At 46.4% G+C, this 15,344-nt stretch overlaps 1 protein-coding gene across 1 annotated transcript in view; it reads right to left on the bottom strand.

Annotated features, from left to right (window-relative positions):
• Positions 1-15,344, bottom strand: part of PTDSS1 (phosphatidylserine synthase 1) — a 73,019-nt gene that overhangs the window by 2,757 nt on the left and 54,918 nt on the right. Inside the window, exons 10-12 of the mRNA XM_002819300.5 lie at positions 11,480-11,579; positions 1,530-1,598; positions 717-786 (exon numbers count right to left, since the gene is read on the bottom strand). Of these exons, the coding sequence (XP_002819346.2) occupies positions 717-786; positions 1,530-1,598; positions 11,480-11,579 (239 nt within the window). The remainder of the gene's footprint in view (positions 1-716; positions 787-1,529; positions 1,599-11,479; positions 11,580-15,344) is intronic.

The following is a 15,344-nucleotide window of genomic DNA, read 5'->3' as shown; positions in this document are numbered from 1 at the left end:
AAGTGCTGGGGTTACAGGCGTGAGCCACTGTGCCTGGCCGGATATACAGTTCTTCCTGTTCACTCATGATGAAAGCCAAGAGGAAGAACGTTCCCATCAGGGTGCTTGAAATGGTGTAGGGCCCTCACGATGGGCAGAGCTACATGGAGCCTCTTCTTACAAACCAAGTTTTTCACTCAGATCCTGTGAGCATTTTGCATGTTTCTTTTTCTTTTCTTTTCTTTTCTTTTTTTTTTTTGAGACAGAGTTTCACTCTGCTGCCGAGACTGGAGTGCAGTGGTTTTGAGACAGAGTCTTACTCTGCTGCCCAGGCTGGAGTGCAGTGGCACGATCTTGGCTCATGGCAACCTCCGCCTTCCAGGTTCATGCGATTCTCCTGGCTCAGCGTCCTGAGTAGCTGGGACTACAGGCGCCTGCCACCACACCCGGCTAATTTCTGTACTTTTTGTAGAGACGGGGTGTCACCATGTTGGCCAGGCTGGTCTCGAACTCCTGACCTCAAGTGATCCACCCACCTCAGCCTCCCAAAGTGTTAGGATTATAGGCGTGAGCCACCGTGCCCAGCCATTGCATGTTTCTTAATAAGTGACAGGAGACATTCGATGGGTAGGCCTGAGACCCTTCAAGGCTTATATCATCTCCACTCAAAGAATAGGTAATAATTCCACATCTCAAGGACCCAGTAAAATTTTAAACAACGAACAAGAACAAGATACCTTTTGTCCCTTTCCTGTGATGCCAGGAGATCTCTGGACTATAGGTGCCATCTTCACACTCTGAGTAGGTCTAGGGAGACAGACAGGCTTAGTGCAGTAATTTCAGGAATTCCCTGGGAGAAGTGGCAGGGCAAAAAGGCGAGCATGCTGCGTCCCTGCCTTTCCCAGGCTGGGATCATCACTGGCAAGTGACAGAACCTCCCTGTGCTTATGTTTCTCTGCTATAAAAACAAGGTTCTTTCCTCTCCCAGGTGATGCAGAATCAATCTTCCACAACATGCCTTAAGTTCTTTAGACTGAAGGTGTAAATAAAGGATGAAAGTGTTATTTTTACTGAAAAAAATATTACCGTCTACCAGACTGCCATCGTGTCTTAAAGCCATTCATGTCTATTTTCTATCGTATCCTCATATCTACTAAATGAAGGTCAGGGCAAGCGTTTGCCCAGAAGAGCCACAGGCTGGAACACAGGAAGAGGCCTCCACACAGTTCAAGAGCTGGGGAGAAAACCCAGCTTCCAAAAGCCAGTCCACGGCTTTCCTATCACTTTTTTTTTTCTCCAAACAAACATAACTTTTTTTAATCTAACAAAAGTTAGACAAAAATATTGATCTACTGAACAGAGCCGTCACAAGCAGGGCCAGCAACGGCTAGGGAATGAGTTGTGACATGCAGTTTCTGCAGTGGCAGGACTGGAGGCCCCGACCTCAGTGTTCACCTCGCCATATCCTTACAGGCACGTGCTCTGAGCTAACCTGCCAAGCCCGGGGTGATTATTTTAAACAATGGCCATCCCCGCCTCTCCTTCCATACCTTTTCTGGGTGACCATAGTGTTCTGCATACCAAATCATGCCGTACAGACAGAGGAAAGTGGTGAAAGCCTGGAAGAGAAAAACAAATGATGCTGCACAAGAAAGTTCAATTTCTCAGAACTTCAGGGTTTCAATGGGAATTAATGCAGGACCGCTCAATGCATTTCTGCTGTCTGGACGCCGGTTACAAAATGGCTGGACGTGGCAGAGATCAGACCTCAAGGGGAGGGTGCACACCCAAAGCTTCTGACAACAAGGGTTATGATGAGACCACAGTTACTACCTGTGACTCTACTATCAGAAAGAAAGAAAGACCATTTTCAGATGTGGGATACCGTGGGATGCATTTTCTTGATAGCTTTGTGGGTTCTGTTGAAGAAGATATAGAGGATTCTATGTTCTAGTTCTGATTTTCAGGGCCCATCCTCTCCCGGCTTCCCCATCACAGGAGAGTGCTAAGAGGACTCAGTGTGCCAGCTTCTAGGGGGAAGAGGTCACAGTGGCACCTGAGGGCCCAAGGACAAACACTCCTGCGGTAGAGGGTGGAGAGCTCAGCTGGACAGGGCTGCCCTTGCTTTTCCAGGCTTTTGAGTGTCAGTGACCCTACTCTGACCCCAGTTTTTATTGCTTTTGTTTTTCTTGGTTATATGGATAGGAAAACAAAGAGAAAATAAAGATGCTCTGTAAGGCCCTGAGTGGAATGAGGAGGGTGTGGCCTGTGGGTGCCCAGAGGCAGGGACAACCTCTACTCCACACTTGCCCCACCCACTGGGCCTGCCCCTACACCCTAAATTATACCCTAATTTAAGGAAAGAAAAGCACAGACAAGAATCCAAAGTTTCAAAACATGTCAAAAAGTCAAAGCTTAGGAAAAGTCTCCAGCTGCCTGGACTGCATACCAAAGGCAGGAGGGAGGGAGGGAGGGTGAGCGGGGAGAGCAGGGCCATGAATCTCCCCGGCCACACCTTCCCCACTGCAAGCAAAGCAACCAGAACAAAACAAGGCAACTGCCTGTTCCTTCCAAATTCCTTGCTCTAGAAACCCATTCACATCAAGCCATCCTGGCTGTCGAGCCTCCATCTCTCCCCCTGCACTTCCTGTGGACACCTGGGCACCTGTCATTTTCCTGGACCCCTATCATCTTGCACCAACTGTGGGGACAGCTGTGAGAGCATGGAGGGACCTTCTCAAGGAAATAATTTTAGTTCTAAGAATCATAACTTTAGATCTAAAAGGTCACCTCAGAGACCATTAATTTCATTGGCCCTCATTTTCCAGAAGAAGAATGAAAGCTCAGAGAGGTGAACATTGGAGCGGGAACTCAGTTCTCTTGAAACCCCCGGATCTGAGTTTAAGGGATGGCTATTGATACAAATATTGGCTTTATGCCCATATAGCTTTATTTCTCCATCCATGTATCCATCCCTGAGAACGAAAAGCATCATGGGAACACTGAACAGCAGCAGCTTCCCCTCTGCACAGCCACAGTCTGGTGGTAGGGTGGGAAGGCAGGGGCTGTGAATTCTCATCATGGCAGCTTGCAGTCTAGCTTTGGCCCAGTTCCTTTATCAGCGACATTTCCTGGTAGCTGCTGGATACACAGTGCCATCTTAGTTCCAAAAAAGAAAGGAGAGCAACACTCTGGCTGGCCGTCCTCTTCCGTGCCAGTTACGTGGAAGCAGGCACAGTGACAGCGTGGAGAGAGAATGAGAAACACAAGCAGCGCCACTGGTTCATTTCCTATTAAACCCACGTGCAAACTGGCATATACCTATAGGTTAGGGATTTATTAAAAAGCTCATATCCATCAAAAAATTAGGCCACGAATGAATACATTAAAACTACAAAGTGAAAATGACTTCCAACCTTTAACGTACTCTAATGCTTGCCCAGATTTCTTAGATATACCAACGTTAAGTGTGCCATTTTCATGGCATGGGAAGAGTGGGAAGGACTAGAAATGATTTGCAGAGTGTAAGCCTGTGTATGCGTTAGGCCCCTTACAAAGAGCAAAACAGGACATTCTGGGTTTCACACAGCGGACTGGGGGGTTAGGTTCCACCTCCCCTAACCAGAGGGCTGTGGGGAGGCGGGTCCTTCCACTAGACTGTCATTGCGAACTCTGACCACCAGAGGGCAGGCACGCGGGGCTCTTCCCTTCCCCAGCCCCAGGCCCAACAGGACAGGCAGTGGCAGCTGCCGCTCCCTCCAGCGGCAAACAGCAGGCAAGTGGAGAACGACAGGTGCTTATCATCACAATCGTCACACAGAGAGTCTGTTGTGATTGCCAAATCTACTTCACCTGCGTACAAAGAGGCCCATTTTACACTTGTCCCAGCAAACGGAAGCCGGTAATTTACAGGTTTGCAGTCACAGCTGTGGAAATCTAGGCACGTACCCACTGAAAATGTCAAGGCTCGGATTTAAAACAGCAATTGCACACTTCGTTTAAAGAAAGGGCGGGGGAGCGAGAAGAAACTACGTGGGATGAGAGCCAGGGTGTCCAAGACCACGGGGCTGGCGGCAACGAGGGCGCAGGACCCCAGCTTGGCTTCTACATTATGGTAATGAGCATTCAAATTAATGACGGCCGAGCAGACAACCACGCTCCTGGAAAAGCTTATTAACCAGCACCCGGGATCTTTGCTTCTGCATTAATCTCAAGCTCCGTGTGCGCTCTCTTACCAGGCCAGGGGAGTAATTAGGGGCTTTGCTTCTCTGAGTGGGGCAGAAGGCACGGTGTAACTTGAAGCTCTCTTATTGAATAATGTTTGCCTCTACTCCTGAGTCTGAGATCAATCTTGCTCTTTATAATAAAGGTCAGGAATATTTTAAAAAGTGCCAGGACCTTGTTTCTGTTTTTCTTTAAAGGGAGGCAGTGGAGACCCCTAATCATCCTGTCTCAGGGCCTCTTTTCAGGCCAGGTCCCTCTCTCATGTCTCATCCTGTAAGTCTAATCAGAGATTCTGCCTGTCTTCAAAATCCTGCTCATCGTCCCCGGCCTGACCTCTTATTAAGGAATCCCAGCCTCAGTCAGCTCCTCTCCCAGAGGCAAGTTCCCTGAGCTCTTAACCTAATCCCAGGACTCCAACCACGCCCTCCACATGGGCTCCTCCCAAGTATTTTATTTCCACCAACGACCAAATCCTTCCAGTGTTACTGACAGATTAGAATTACCCATAAAACAGGACACTTCCACCTGTAAATTCTAAAGGTTCCTCAAACCCAAATTCCCTGAACCAAATTCACCTCCTCCTTTCAATGGGCTTCTCCTATATCCCCCAATCTGTCGCTAGCACTGGTGGCCACCCAGTGGCACCAATTAGAACCTTTGGAGTGGCACTCAAGTCCCCTCCCAGCTCTCACAAGAGGAATGGCATCCTGTTGAGCAAATTCCTTAAACAACTCTCAGATCCAGCCCTTCCTCTGCATCTTCAATGCCTCTGCCTTGGTTCAGCTTTAGTTAACTTGTCAACTAGGCCTGGCAGCACCTCTGACTGTACTTCCTCCCCCCAACCCATCTTCCCTCTAGACTCTCCCAGCCTCCATGGTGTTTCCCCATGAGACACAGATCAGACCACATTGTTTCCCTGCTTGAAAATCGCTGGGGCTCCAACTACAGCCGCACAAAGCCCTTCCTAAGCAGGGGACCCTGTCCTACTCTTCATCCAACTCGCTCTCTTCACTGTCACTCCTCAAACAGGTTACCACTTTCCTGAGCCACTGGGCACTCTCACACCTTCCTGTCTTTGTATGTTTGTCCCCCAGCCACCTGCATGTCGCAAGTCTTTGTCTCTTGAACTCACTCCTTTATTCTCCACGAAGCTGCCGAGTGCTTCCTATGCACCAGGCACGGTGCTTGAGACAGCGGGGTCAAAAGGATGACTTCAACTTATTCTTTCTGAGCAAGGAGTGCAGTGTGGAGGAGACAGATAGAAACACAACAAATTCCACTGCACTGGGGTTAGAACTGAGAGTTACGTACAAAGCGCTACTGGTCCCAAGAAGGGAGCTATCTACTTGCCTTGGAGGTCAGAGCATATTTCATGGGGGGCATATGTTTAAGTTGGTTTTGGGGTATCAGTTTCATCATGTAGATAAGGCAGGGAAAATCTTTCTGATCAGGCAGAGAAAACAGCATGGGAAGGGCAAAAGAAGTCTGGAAGGATGACTTGTTTAGGTTACTACCAGCAGACAAGTGCAGCCTGAGAATAGAGTACACGTGGGCAGATGTGATGGAATGCTCCCACTATGAAGGTCCTGAACACATGAGTAGATTTCATCATTCATCTGGGAGGTTTCGTGGTGGGGAGCCTTCTTCCTTCCCGAAGTTTCTTCTTGTGTGGAGGAAGCTTCACTGCTTCCCTCCACCCCTCACTCCTTCCCTGGGGAGGAGTCACACCTTAAATGGTGACTCTAAGGAAGCCAGCATTTCCTGAAAAAGGTGAATTCTCAGTAATGAAGACGCTACTCTGATCCCCATATCTTTCCTCTATCTTGCTTATCTCTTACTTATTTTTTAACTCAGATGGGGAAAAAGATTCTGTTATTGTGCCCTCTCAAGCCCCCAACCAGAGAGAATGACTCTTAGCAGGGGAAAGAGATTGAGTTCTGAATTTTGGAAGATCATTTTGACAGCAGCATGGAGAATGGATTTGGAGGGCAGAATGGCAAGAAAATGGGTGTCCTGACAGCCGCAGAGGCAGTGGGAATGGAGAGGAGATGGAGTTGAGCTACGCTGTCGAATTAACAGAGCTCAGTGACTGGCTGATTCGAAGAGTGATGGAGGACAGGAAGCAGCCTCCAGGTTTTTAGCTGGGGCCTGGGGGGCTGGGGGAAAGCCAGCGGTTCACTGCAACCCTTAAAAATCCTGCTAACATATCACCAAGGAGCCTTCAGCAACCCCCAGCATGTCTGTTGCTCTAAGTATCCTTTAGCCTTATGCACACAATCTTTTACAGTATTTATCACATATTAACATAATTAGTTTGCATGTCTAATTGCCATCTGAACTCAGAGATCCTTGGAGGGCAGTGTTGAAGAGCAGTTCCCTAGAGAGAATGTCTGGGTTTGAGTCCTGGTTCTGCCACTTAACTACCTAGGTGACCTTGGGCAAGTTAGTGAACTTCTTTGTCCCTTTGTTTCCTCATCTATAAAAGAGGGATAATAAAATATCTTCCCTCAAAGTGTGAAGATCAAATGTGGAATTCATGAAAGTGCTCAGAATGGTCTCTGGCACATAGTAGGCATCAGTAAATCTTATCACCGTCATGTATCCATGTGGCTAGAGCCCCAGGCACAGCACGGAAGAGCACTCAGCAACTGTCTGTGAATGAAGCCCGGACTAAGAGGTCTGCGCCAAGTGAAGCAGAGGTCAATGGGAGCATAAGAAATGGTGCATGTCCTCAGTAAGTTACAATCACACAGACACAAAGGCTGACCCACAAAAGGAGATATATTCTAAGTGTCAAATAAGTAACAGAAAGTCTCTAAAACCTGAAGAGAAATTAGAGGGGTCCCTACAGTCTGGGTGACTGCTATGGTTTGAATGTCCTTGCCAAAACTCTCCTGGAAACTTAACTGCCAACTTAACAGTATTAGGAGGTGGAGCCTTTAAGAGGTGATAGGTCATGAGGGCAAAGCCCTCATGAATGGATTCAGGCTGTTATCTTGGGAGTGGGTTCCTGATAAAAAGGATGAGTTTGGCACTTCTCTCTCTGTCTGGTGCACTTGTTTCTGCCTTCTGCCCTTCCACCATGGGATGACCTCACTGGATGCCAGTGCCATACTTTTGGACTTCCCAACCTCCAAAACTGTGAGCAGAATAAACTTCTTTTCTTTAGAAATTACCCAGTCTGCAGTATTCTGTTATAGCAAAAGAAAATGGACTAAGACAGAAAATCGGTACCAAAAAGTGGGGTGGTTACTATAACAAATACTTGAAAATATGGAAGCAGCTTTTGAACTGGCTAATGGGTAGAGGCTGAAAGAATTTGGAGGAGCAGGCTAGAAAAAGCCTGTATTGCTGTAAAGGGAGCATTAAGGGCGATCCTGGTGAGGGCTCAGAAGAAAAGAGGGAAGGCCTCAGTCTTCTTAGAGATTACTTAAGCGTTCATGACCAGAATGCTGGTAGCTATATGAACAGTCAACGCCATTCTGATGAGGTCTCAAATGGAAATGAGGAGTAAGGATTAGAAAGTGGAGTAAAGGGCATCCTTGTCACACAGTAGCAAAGAGCTTGGCTGAATTGTGTCCATGCCTGAAGGCTTTCTAGAGTGTGAAACCTAAGGGCAATGAACTAGGATATCTGGTGGAAGACAGCCAAGCAGCAAAGCATTCGGGCTACTGTGTGGCTACTTCTGACTGCATACAATGAGATTCCAGAGGAAGGAAATGACTTAAAGACAATTTATAATTAAAAGGGAAGCAGAATGGAATAATCTGGAAAATTCAAAGCCTGGCCATGTAAACAGTGAAAAAGCATATTCCAAACACTAAGGGTGAGGCCACGTGGCTGTTAAAGAGATTACCATGGAAAGAAAGAAACCAGGTGCTATTCATCAAGAAAATGTGAGGAAGACCCCTGAAAGCAAAAGCATTTCAGAGATCTTCAAGGCTGCCCCTCCCATCACAGGCCCAGAGCTTTAAGAGGGCAGAATGGTTTTCGGTTACAGGCCTGGGGAGCCCTCCATGGGCTCACTGACCAGGGCTACCTAGGGACTCTACTCCCACATTCTAGCAGAGTGCTCCTTGGCTGCCTTAGCTGTGGCTCAAGTGGGCCTTGGTGTGGCTTGGGCTACCACTCTGGGAGGGATAAGCTATAACCCATGGTGGTGTCCATGTGTTGTTAATTCTGCAGTTATGCAAAATGCAAGAGCTGTGGAGGCCATGGATTCCTCCATCTAGATTTCAAAGGATGTGGCAAACTGCCTAGAAGACTAGGCAAAAACCTGCCACAGGGGCAGTGCCACTGCAGAGAGCCACTACTAGGGCAGTGCCAAGGAGAAATGTGGGGTCGGAGCCACCAGAGAGAAGCAGTGGCAGCAGGGTCATCTCCAACACCACAGAACTGTAGGGTCGCCAGTGTGCAACTCCCACCTGGAAGAACTGAAGCACTGGCCGAACCCGGCACAGCCATAGGGGTGGAGCTGCCGGGCCTGGGGGCCCAACTCCTGCCCCAGGCCAGGATGCAGAACATGAAGTCAAAGGAGATTATTCTCCAGCTTTAAGATGTAATGATTCCCTGTTGGGTTCTGGACTTACTTGGGACTGCTTATCCCTTTTTTCTTGCCCATTTCTCCCTTTCAGATTTGCAATGTCTATCCTATGCCTGTCCCACTATTGTATTGTGGAAGTAGGTGACCTGTTTGATTTCACAGGCTCACGGCTGGCATAGTTCTTCTTGGCTGTGGCTCAAGTGGACCTTGGTGTGGCTTGAGATACCACTCTGAAAGGTATAGGCCAGAAAGTGCGGTGGTGTCCAAGTGGGGTTAATTCACCTCAGGATGAATTGTGCCTTGACTGTCACTCATATCTGATTTAGATGAGACTCTAAACTTTGGAGTTGATGCTGGGCCAAGTGAAGACTTTTGGGACTACTGGCATGAAATGAATGCATTTTGTATGTGAGAAGTGGGGGTCAGGGGTGGAATGCTATGGCTTGAATGTCCCTGCCAAAACTCATGTTGAAACTTAGCTGTCAATGTAACGATATCAGGAAGTGGGGCCTTTAAGACCCAATTAGGTCATGAGGAGTGTACCCCATAAATGGATTGATGCTATTATTGCAGGAGTGGGATTGTTATCACAGGAGTGTGTTAGTGATTGTGGGAGTGGGTTCCTGATAAGGGTAAGTCCAGCCCACCTCCTGCTGTCTTACATGCTCACTTCCCCCTTCCGCCCTTCCATTATGGGGTGACCCTTGCCAGATACTGGTACCACGCTCTTGGACTTCCCAGCTGTCAGAACCATGAGCCAAATAAAGTACTGTGATTTAATTTCTCTGTAAATTACCAAGCCCATGGTATTCCGTTATAGCAACAGAAAATGGACTAAGACAGGGACCAGAGAGGGCTGCCTGGGTAGGTGGCCTGAGAAGACCTTTCTGGCCACTGCTGCCTGGGGGGCAGTGGTGAGGAGGCAGCTGGGAGGCCTGTGATTTGCTGTGGTGAGGAGGGCTGTCTGTCTTGTCCTGGGACTCCTGCCTGTCTCACCCTCCGTGTGGGCAGGTGGTTCTCTGGTACCCGGTGACGAGGGCACCCACCTCTGCCCCCTGCAGTCAGGTCCTATTACAATTCAGACTTGAGGTGCACAGGCCAGAGACATATCCGAGAAGAGCATAGTGAAAATCTCTGGGCATGTCTGACACATTTCCCTAACCGATTCCTTACATCTGGTCTCAGTGACATGGAAAAATATACTTGGGCATTAATTCTGTAGTTTAAATACAAAGGAGATCATTATTCCCTTTTATTGTTCAAGATAAAACAGGACAGAACAGGCTCACTGTGCCTTGGCACAGTTAGGATTTCTAACAAGTAACCCTAAAAATAGATCCCGTTAAAGGCGATAAAAGACACGTTAAAAATACAAAGGTTAGTCTTGCCAAAAAAGAGAAAAGAAAAGAAAAAACTAGACCCAAATGTGATTAAGCCTCTAGATCCAATTACCGACTTACAGAAAATACAGAGGACAAAGAAATATGTTAAATTACAAGATAGGATAAAATCAGTAAAATCCAGACTGTGGGAAAATCTATAGGACAAAAGAGCTGCTTTCGTCAGCTGATAAATTACGAGGGAAAGAGGGTTAGTGATAGAAGGAAAACCTATGGATGCAGAGACTTAAAAGGCATGCCAACCAATCACGATGGGTGACTGTGGATTCAAATATATTGTTAAACAAATACAAGCTTTAAGAAAAAGTTAGTAATCTGAACACTGATTAGGTATTTGATGATATTAAGGAATTACTGTTAATTCTTTTTTAGATATGATAATGGTAGGGTGGTTGCATTAAACCTAAAAAGCATCCTGAGCTTCTTTTAGTGATCCATCCTGAAATATTAAAGGTGGATCTGTTTCAAAATAAGTTAGGGTTGGGGCAGTGAGTATAAGAGGAAACACAATTAGCCCTGAGTTGATAACCGATGATGGGTTCATGAGGGGCCATCTATTCTCTCTATTTGCACATGTCTGAAATTTTCTATGATTATTTAAAAAGCCCAATACATTTTCTAGACTAAGTGAAACATCTTAAGCTTAAATATAAAATAAGAACTTTTCTTCAAAATAATAACTTCAAATATTTAAATGAAGAACGGCAGTCACAAAATGTGTAAGTGGGTACTATCTTACTTCATTTGAAAGGTGAGGGGAGAGCCCCAGGGCTAAAGAACCAAGGCTTAGGCCGGTGTCCCTATAGGCTCTTCCCTTCAGAGTGGAAGGTGATATCCAGGCTTGGGTTATAACGTGGACCTGGAGGGCAGAAATTGCAGGATCGAATTATCTTCCAAAACATATTTTATTGCCTATGAATGACCATATGTCCTTTTATATAGAAATCCATGTGCAATGATATGTACGTTAAGATGTACGTGGCATGATGATGAGAAAGCAAAGTGCACTGTGATCTTCCTTGTCCTTTCACGATGGTCCCTAAATGCGTAGCAAGTGCAGACAAATTCTCGTGAGTCAAGGAAATGCACGTGGGGTGTACCTGACAAGGGCATTTGACTGGAACCTGCTGAGGTGACCCATTTCAGATACTGTGTAGTTGTGTCTTATTCTTGAAATTAGGCTGGTGGCCAGTCTCAGACAATTACAAGTAGAACTTTTTTTTATGAATTTCTAAGAAACTTTGATACACAAGAGGGTTTCCTTTTCCCCCTCCATTTAAAATGATACTATGAGAGTTTAGCTAATGCCTTTGGGTAAAATGCAATGACTTACCACGCAAAGAAGCCAAAGCACAACATAGAGTATTTGGGTCTTAGAGAAGAGATCTTGTCCAAATTTTATGCAAACAATGGCCTCCAGGAAACCAATGACCCTATTAGACAGAGAACAGAGGTTAAGTATTAATCCATCTTACCAGAGCATACATTTTATCCAAAATATGCATGATTGAATCAAAAAGTTCAACTCATCACGTGATTTCTGCCTCAAACACTGGTAGCAGGTACCCCACAAAATAACACTGTTCAAGCCAACTGCATTTACTTCGGAAATAATAAAGTATTTTTCACCTCTTCCTTCTTCCCAGACCAAAATCGTGACTCATAAATTTTAATAGCTAGGGGCACTGGCATCACCTAACTCAGCACCTCCACTGCCATAAGGGTGGGTGATCACGCCGCCTTTGCTGGAACCCTCTCAGGCACAGGGAACCTACTACCTTTGCAAGGTAGCTTATTTTTCTGGTCAAACTCTTTAGCAGTTAGAAAGTTTTTCCTTGTCTCAGGCTGGTATCTGCCTCCTATACCTCCCACCCTGGGTCCTAACATTACCCTGGCATGTCACAGGTGAGAAAGCATCATTTCAGTGGAGGAACCCAGAAGGCTTTTTCACTATACTTCTGAAGTCTAGACTGTGATTAAGAGGCTAGGTGGCTGCCACACAGGATGAGTTTGACCCTTCCAAGGGAGTCTTTCAATAATTTGAAGGCATTAATCCCATTCCTTCCCAGCCTTCTAAGAATTTCCAGATGAAATAGCCCCTGTTTTTGGTGACAATATAAACCCTTTATCTTCTCTTGATCTGTAAAAGATTGTGCTAAATACAAATTTTTTGGTTTTTTTAAGAAACGCCACACACTTATTTCCCCTTTAAAGCATTAAAAAAGTCACTCTTGTATTCTATATCTTCATTTATGACTATAAAAATCAGGCCTGTCTAAAGGTTCAGGACTTGGAGGTAAGAATGGATGAGGTGAGGTTGACATAGTTGGCCATGAGATCCCAGGCAGCATATGAATACTGATTTTAGACAAGTCCATTTTATGCATTCCTTGCTCAAGATGAGATCTGTACACTCCAGGAATGGTGTACTCACACAGATGTTTTCTAAAAAGGCAAGAAGGGGCAGGGCATGGTGGCTTATGTCTGTAATCTTGGCACTTTGGGAGGCTGAGGCGAGCGGATCACTTGAAGTCAGGAGTTCAAGACCAGTCTGACCAAGATGGTAAAACCCCATCTCTGCCAATAATACAAAAATTAGCCAGGCGTGGTGGCACACACCTGTAGTCTCAGCTACTTGGGAGGTTGAGGCAGGAGAATCACTTGAGCCTGGGAAGTGGAGGTTGCGGTAAGCCAAGATGGCACCACTGCACTCCAGCCTGGGTGACAGAGTGAGGCTCTGCCTCAAAAAAAAAAAAAAAAAAAGGGAAGAAGGGGCCAAGAAGGCCCTTGGTACCCCTGCTTACTGGCAGACACAGTGGTCACTGCCATCATTACAAGTGTGGATGGCTCTAAACAACCGAAGGCCTGAATGCCTGGAGTTAGAACCACTTCAGCAAAGCAGAAAAATCAACAGAAATTCTCCTCAATTTGTCTTTAGAGAGTCTGGGGCTGTCTTTTCCCCTAGCCCGAACCAAACAAGGTTTAAGAGTGGTTGGCTTGAATCTTTAAAGCGCTGCTCCACAAAGCATGTCACATGTGAGAAAGTATCATTTCAGTGGAGGAACCCAGAAGGTTTTCTCACTGTACTTCTAAAGTCTAGACTGCGATTAAGACACTAAGTGGCAGTTACATGTTTGGTATTCCAGCCTGTGCAGTGAGGAGCCATAAAAAGGATGATTTCATCTTTGGCTGGGACTTCCTGAAGACCTCCTATGATGGGAGTGTTGAGCCCAGGACATAAGTGTGATTATCTACCCATAAGCCAGACAGAACACCCTGAGTTTATTATGAAAGATTTCTGAATATTCAACTAGACTTGAGGCCCTCTACCTTTTTTTTGTTTGTTTTTAAATAGAGTCCAGCTGTGTCACCCAGGCTGGAGTGCAGTGGCACAATGCAGCTCACTGCAACCTCCGCCTCCCCGGTTCAAGCAATTCTACTGCCTCAGCCTCCCGAGTAGCTGAGACTACAGGCGTTTGCCACCACACCCAGCTAATTTTTGTATTTTTAGTAGAGGTGGAGTTTCACCATGTTGGCCAGGCTGGTCACCAACTCCTCACCTCAAATGGTCCACCCACCTCAGCCTCCCAAAGTGCTGGGATTACAGGCGTGAGCCAGCTTGAGGCCCCTTTTAAAAGCATGCTGATTGGCCGACTAAAGCTGTGTTTCTCAAACTTTTGTGACCTAAGACCCATTAAAAACCACAGCAAGAAACACAATTTTCACTGTGATCCAGTATACGCACACGCGTACACACACACACTCGCTCACTCACTGAAACAAAAACTTCATAAGACAATTTGCATCCTTATTCTGATATTTTCCTATTCTATTTCATTTTAAGAAAATACTGGCCAGAACCCAATCATTGGCTTCATAATGACCTGAAGTTTTTTTGTTTTAATTTTTTGAGACCGGCCCTGACTCCATTGCCCAGGCTGGAATGCAGTGGCACAATCTTGGCTCATGCAACCTCCACTTCCCAGGCTCAACCAATTCTTCTACCTCAGCCTCCCGAGTAGCTGGGATTATAGGCTCACAGCACTACACCCAGCTAATTTTTGTATTTTTTGTAGAGACGGGGTTTTGCTGTGTTACCCTGATTGGTCTCGAACTCCTGAGCTCAAGTGATCCACCCACCTCAGCTTCCCAAAGTGCTAGGATTACAGGTATGAGCCACTGTGCCTGGCCAACCTGTAGTTTTTTCTGAAGACCAGTGCTTTTGAGTTAGCAACTTAAGGATATGATTTGTTCCAATGTGCTGAGGAGTCTTAGCTGAGCCATTGTCCGTGTGTGTGGGCACATCTCATGAGAAGGTGGCTAGGAGGAGGTGAGGGGCCAGCTATGGGATTATATTAAGTGTGGAGAGTCCCAGACTGAGGCCCGGGCATGGGAAAGGCACAAGGAAGGGCCAGGAATCAGGGGACAGGGCTGAGCTGAGGTCAGGGTAACATGGACCTGGAAGGCCACCCGTAGGCTTGGCTTTTAGTCTGAGGTGATCCTAGAGGGTCTAGAGCAGAGGGTTTAACACGGTCTTCTCTCTCTCTCTCTCTCTCTCTATATATATGTATGTATTTTCTTTTTTAGACGGAGTCTCACTCTGTCGCCCAGGCTGGAGTGCAGTAGTGCAATCTCAGCTCACTGCAACCTCTCTACCTCCTGGGTTCAAGCGATTCTCCTGCCTCAGCCTACTGAGTAGCTGGAATTACAGGCGTGTGCCACCACACCTGGCTAATTTTTTGTATTTTTAGTAGAGACGGAGTTTCACCATGTTGGCCAGGATGGTCTCGACCTCCTGACCTCATGATCCGCCCACCTTGGCCTCCCAAAGTGCTTGGGATTACAGGAGTGAGCCACTGTGCCTGGCAAGTTTGCTTAATATTTTTTAAAAAAATTTTTCAGCTTTTATTTTACATACAGGGGGTACCTGTGTAGGAATGCTACATGGGTATATTGGACCCAGGTAGTGAGCGTAGCACCCAGCAAGTAGTTTTCCCGCCCATGCTCCGCTTCCTCCCTCCCTAGTAGTCAGCAGTGTCTATTACTCTGATGTTTATGTCCATGTGTACTCAATATTTAGCTCACACTTTTAAGTGAGCATATGCAGTATTTGGTCTTCTTTTCCCACTTAGGATTATGGCCTCCAGCTGCATCCATGTTGCTACAAAGGACATGATCCCATTCTTTTTTATGGCTGT

Source organism: Pongo abelii, chromosome 7 (assembly GCF_028885655.2).
Source record: "Pongo abelii isolate AG06213 chromosome 7, NHGRI_mPonAbe1-v2.0_pri, whole genome shotgun sequence".
Classification (NCBI taxonomy): Eukaryota; Metazoa; Chordata; class Mammalia; order Primates; family Hominidae; genus Pongo; species Pongo abelii.
The sequence above is the reverse complement of the archived record's forward strand: the minus strand, read 5'-3'. Positions and strand labels throughout refer to the sequence as shown.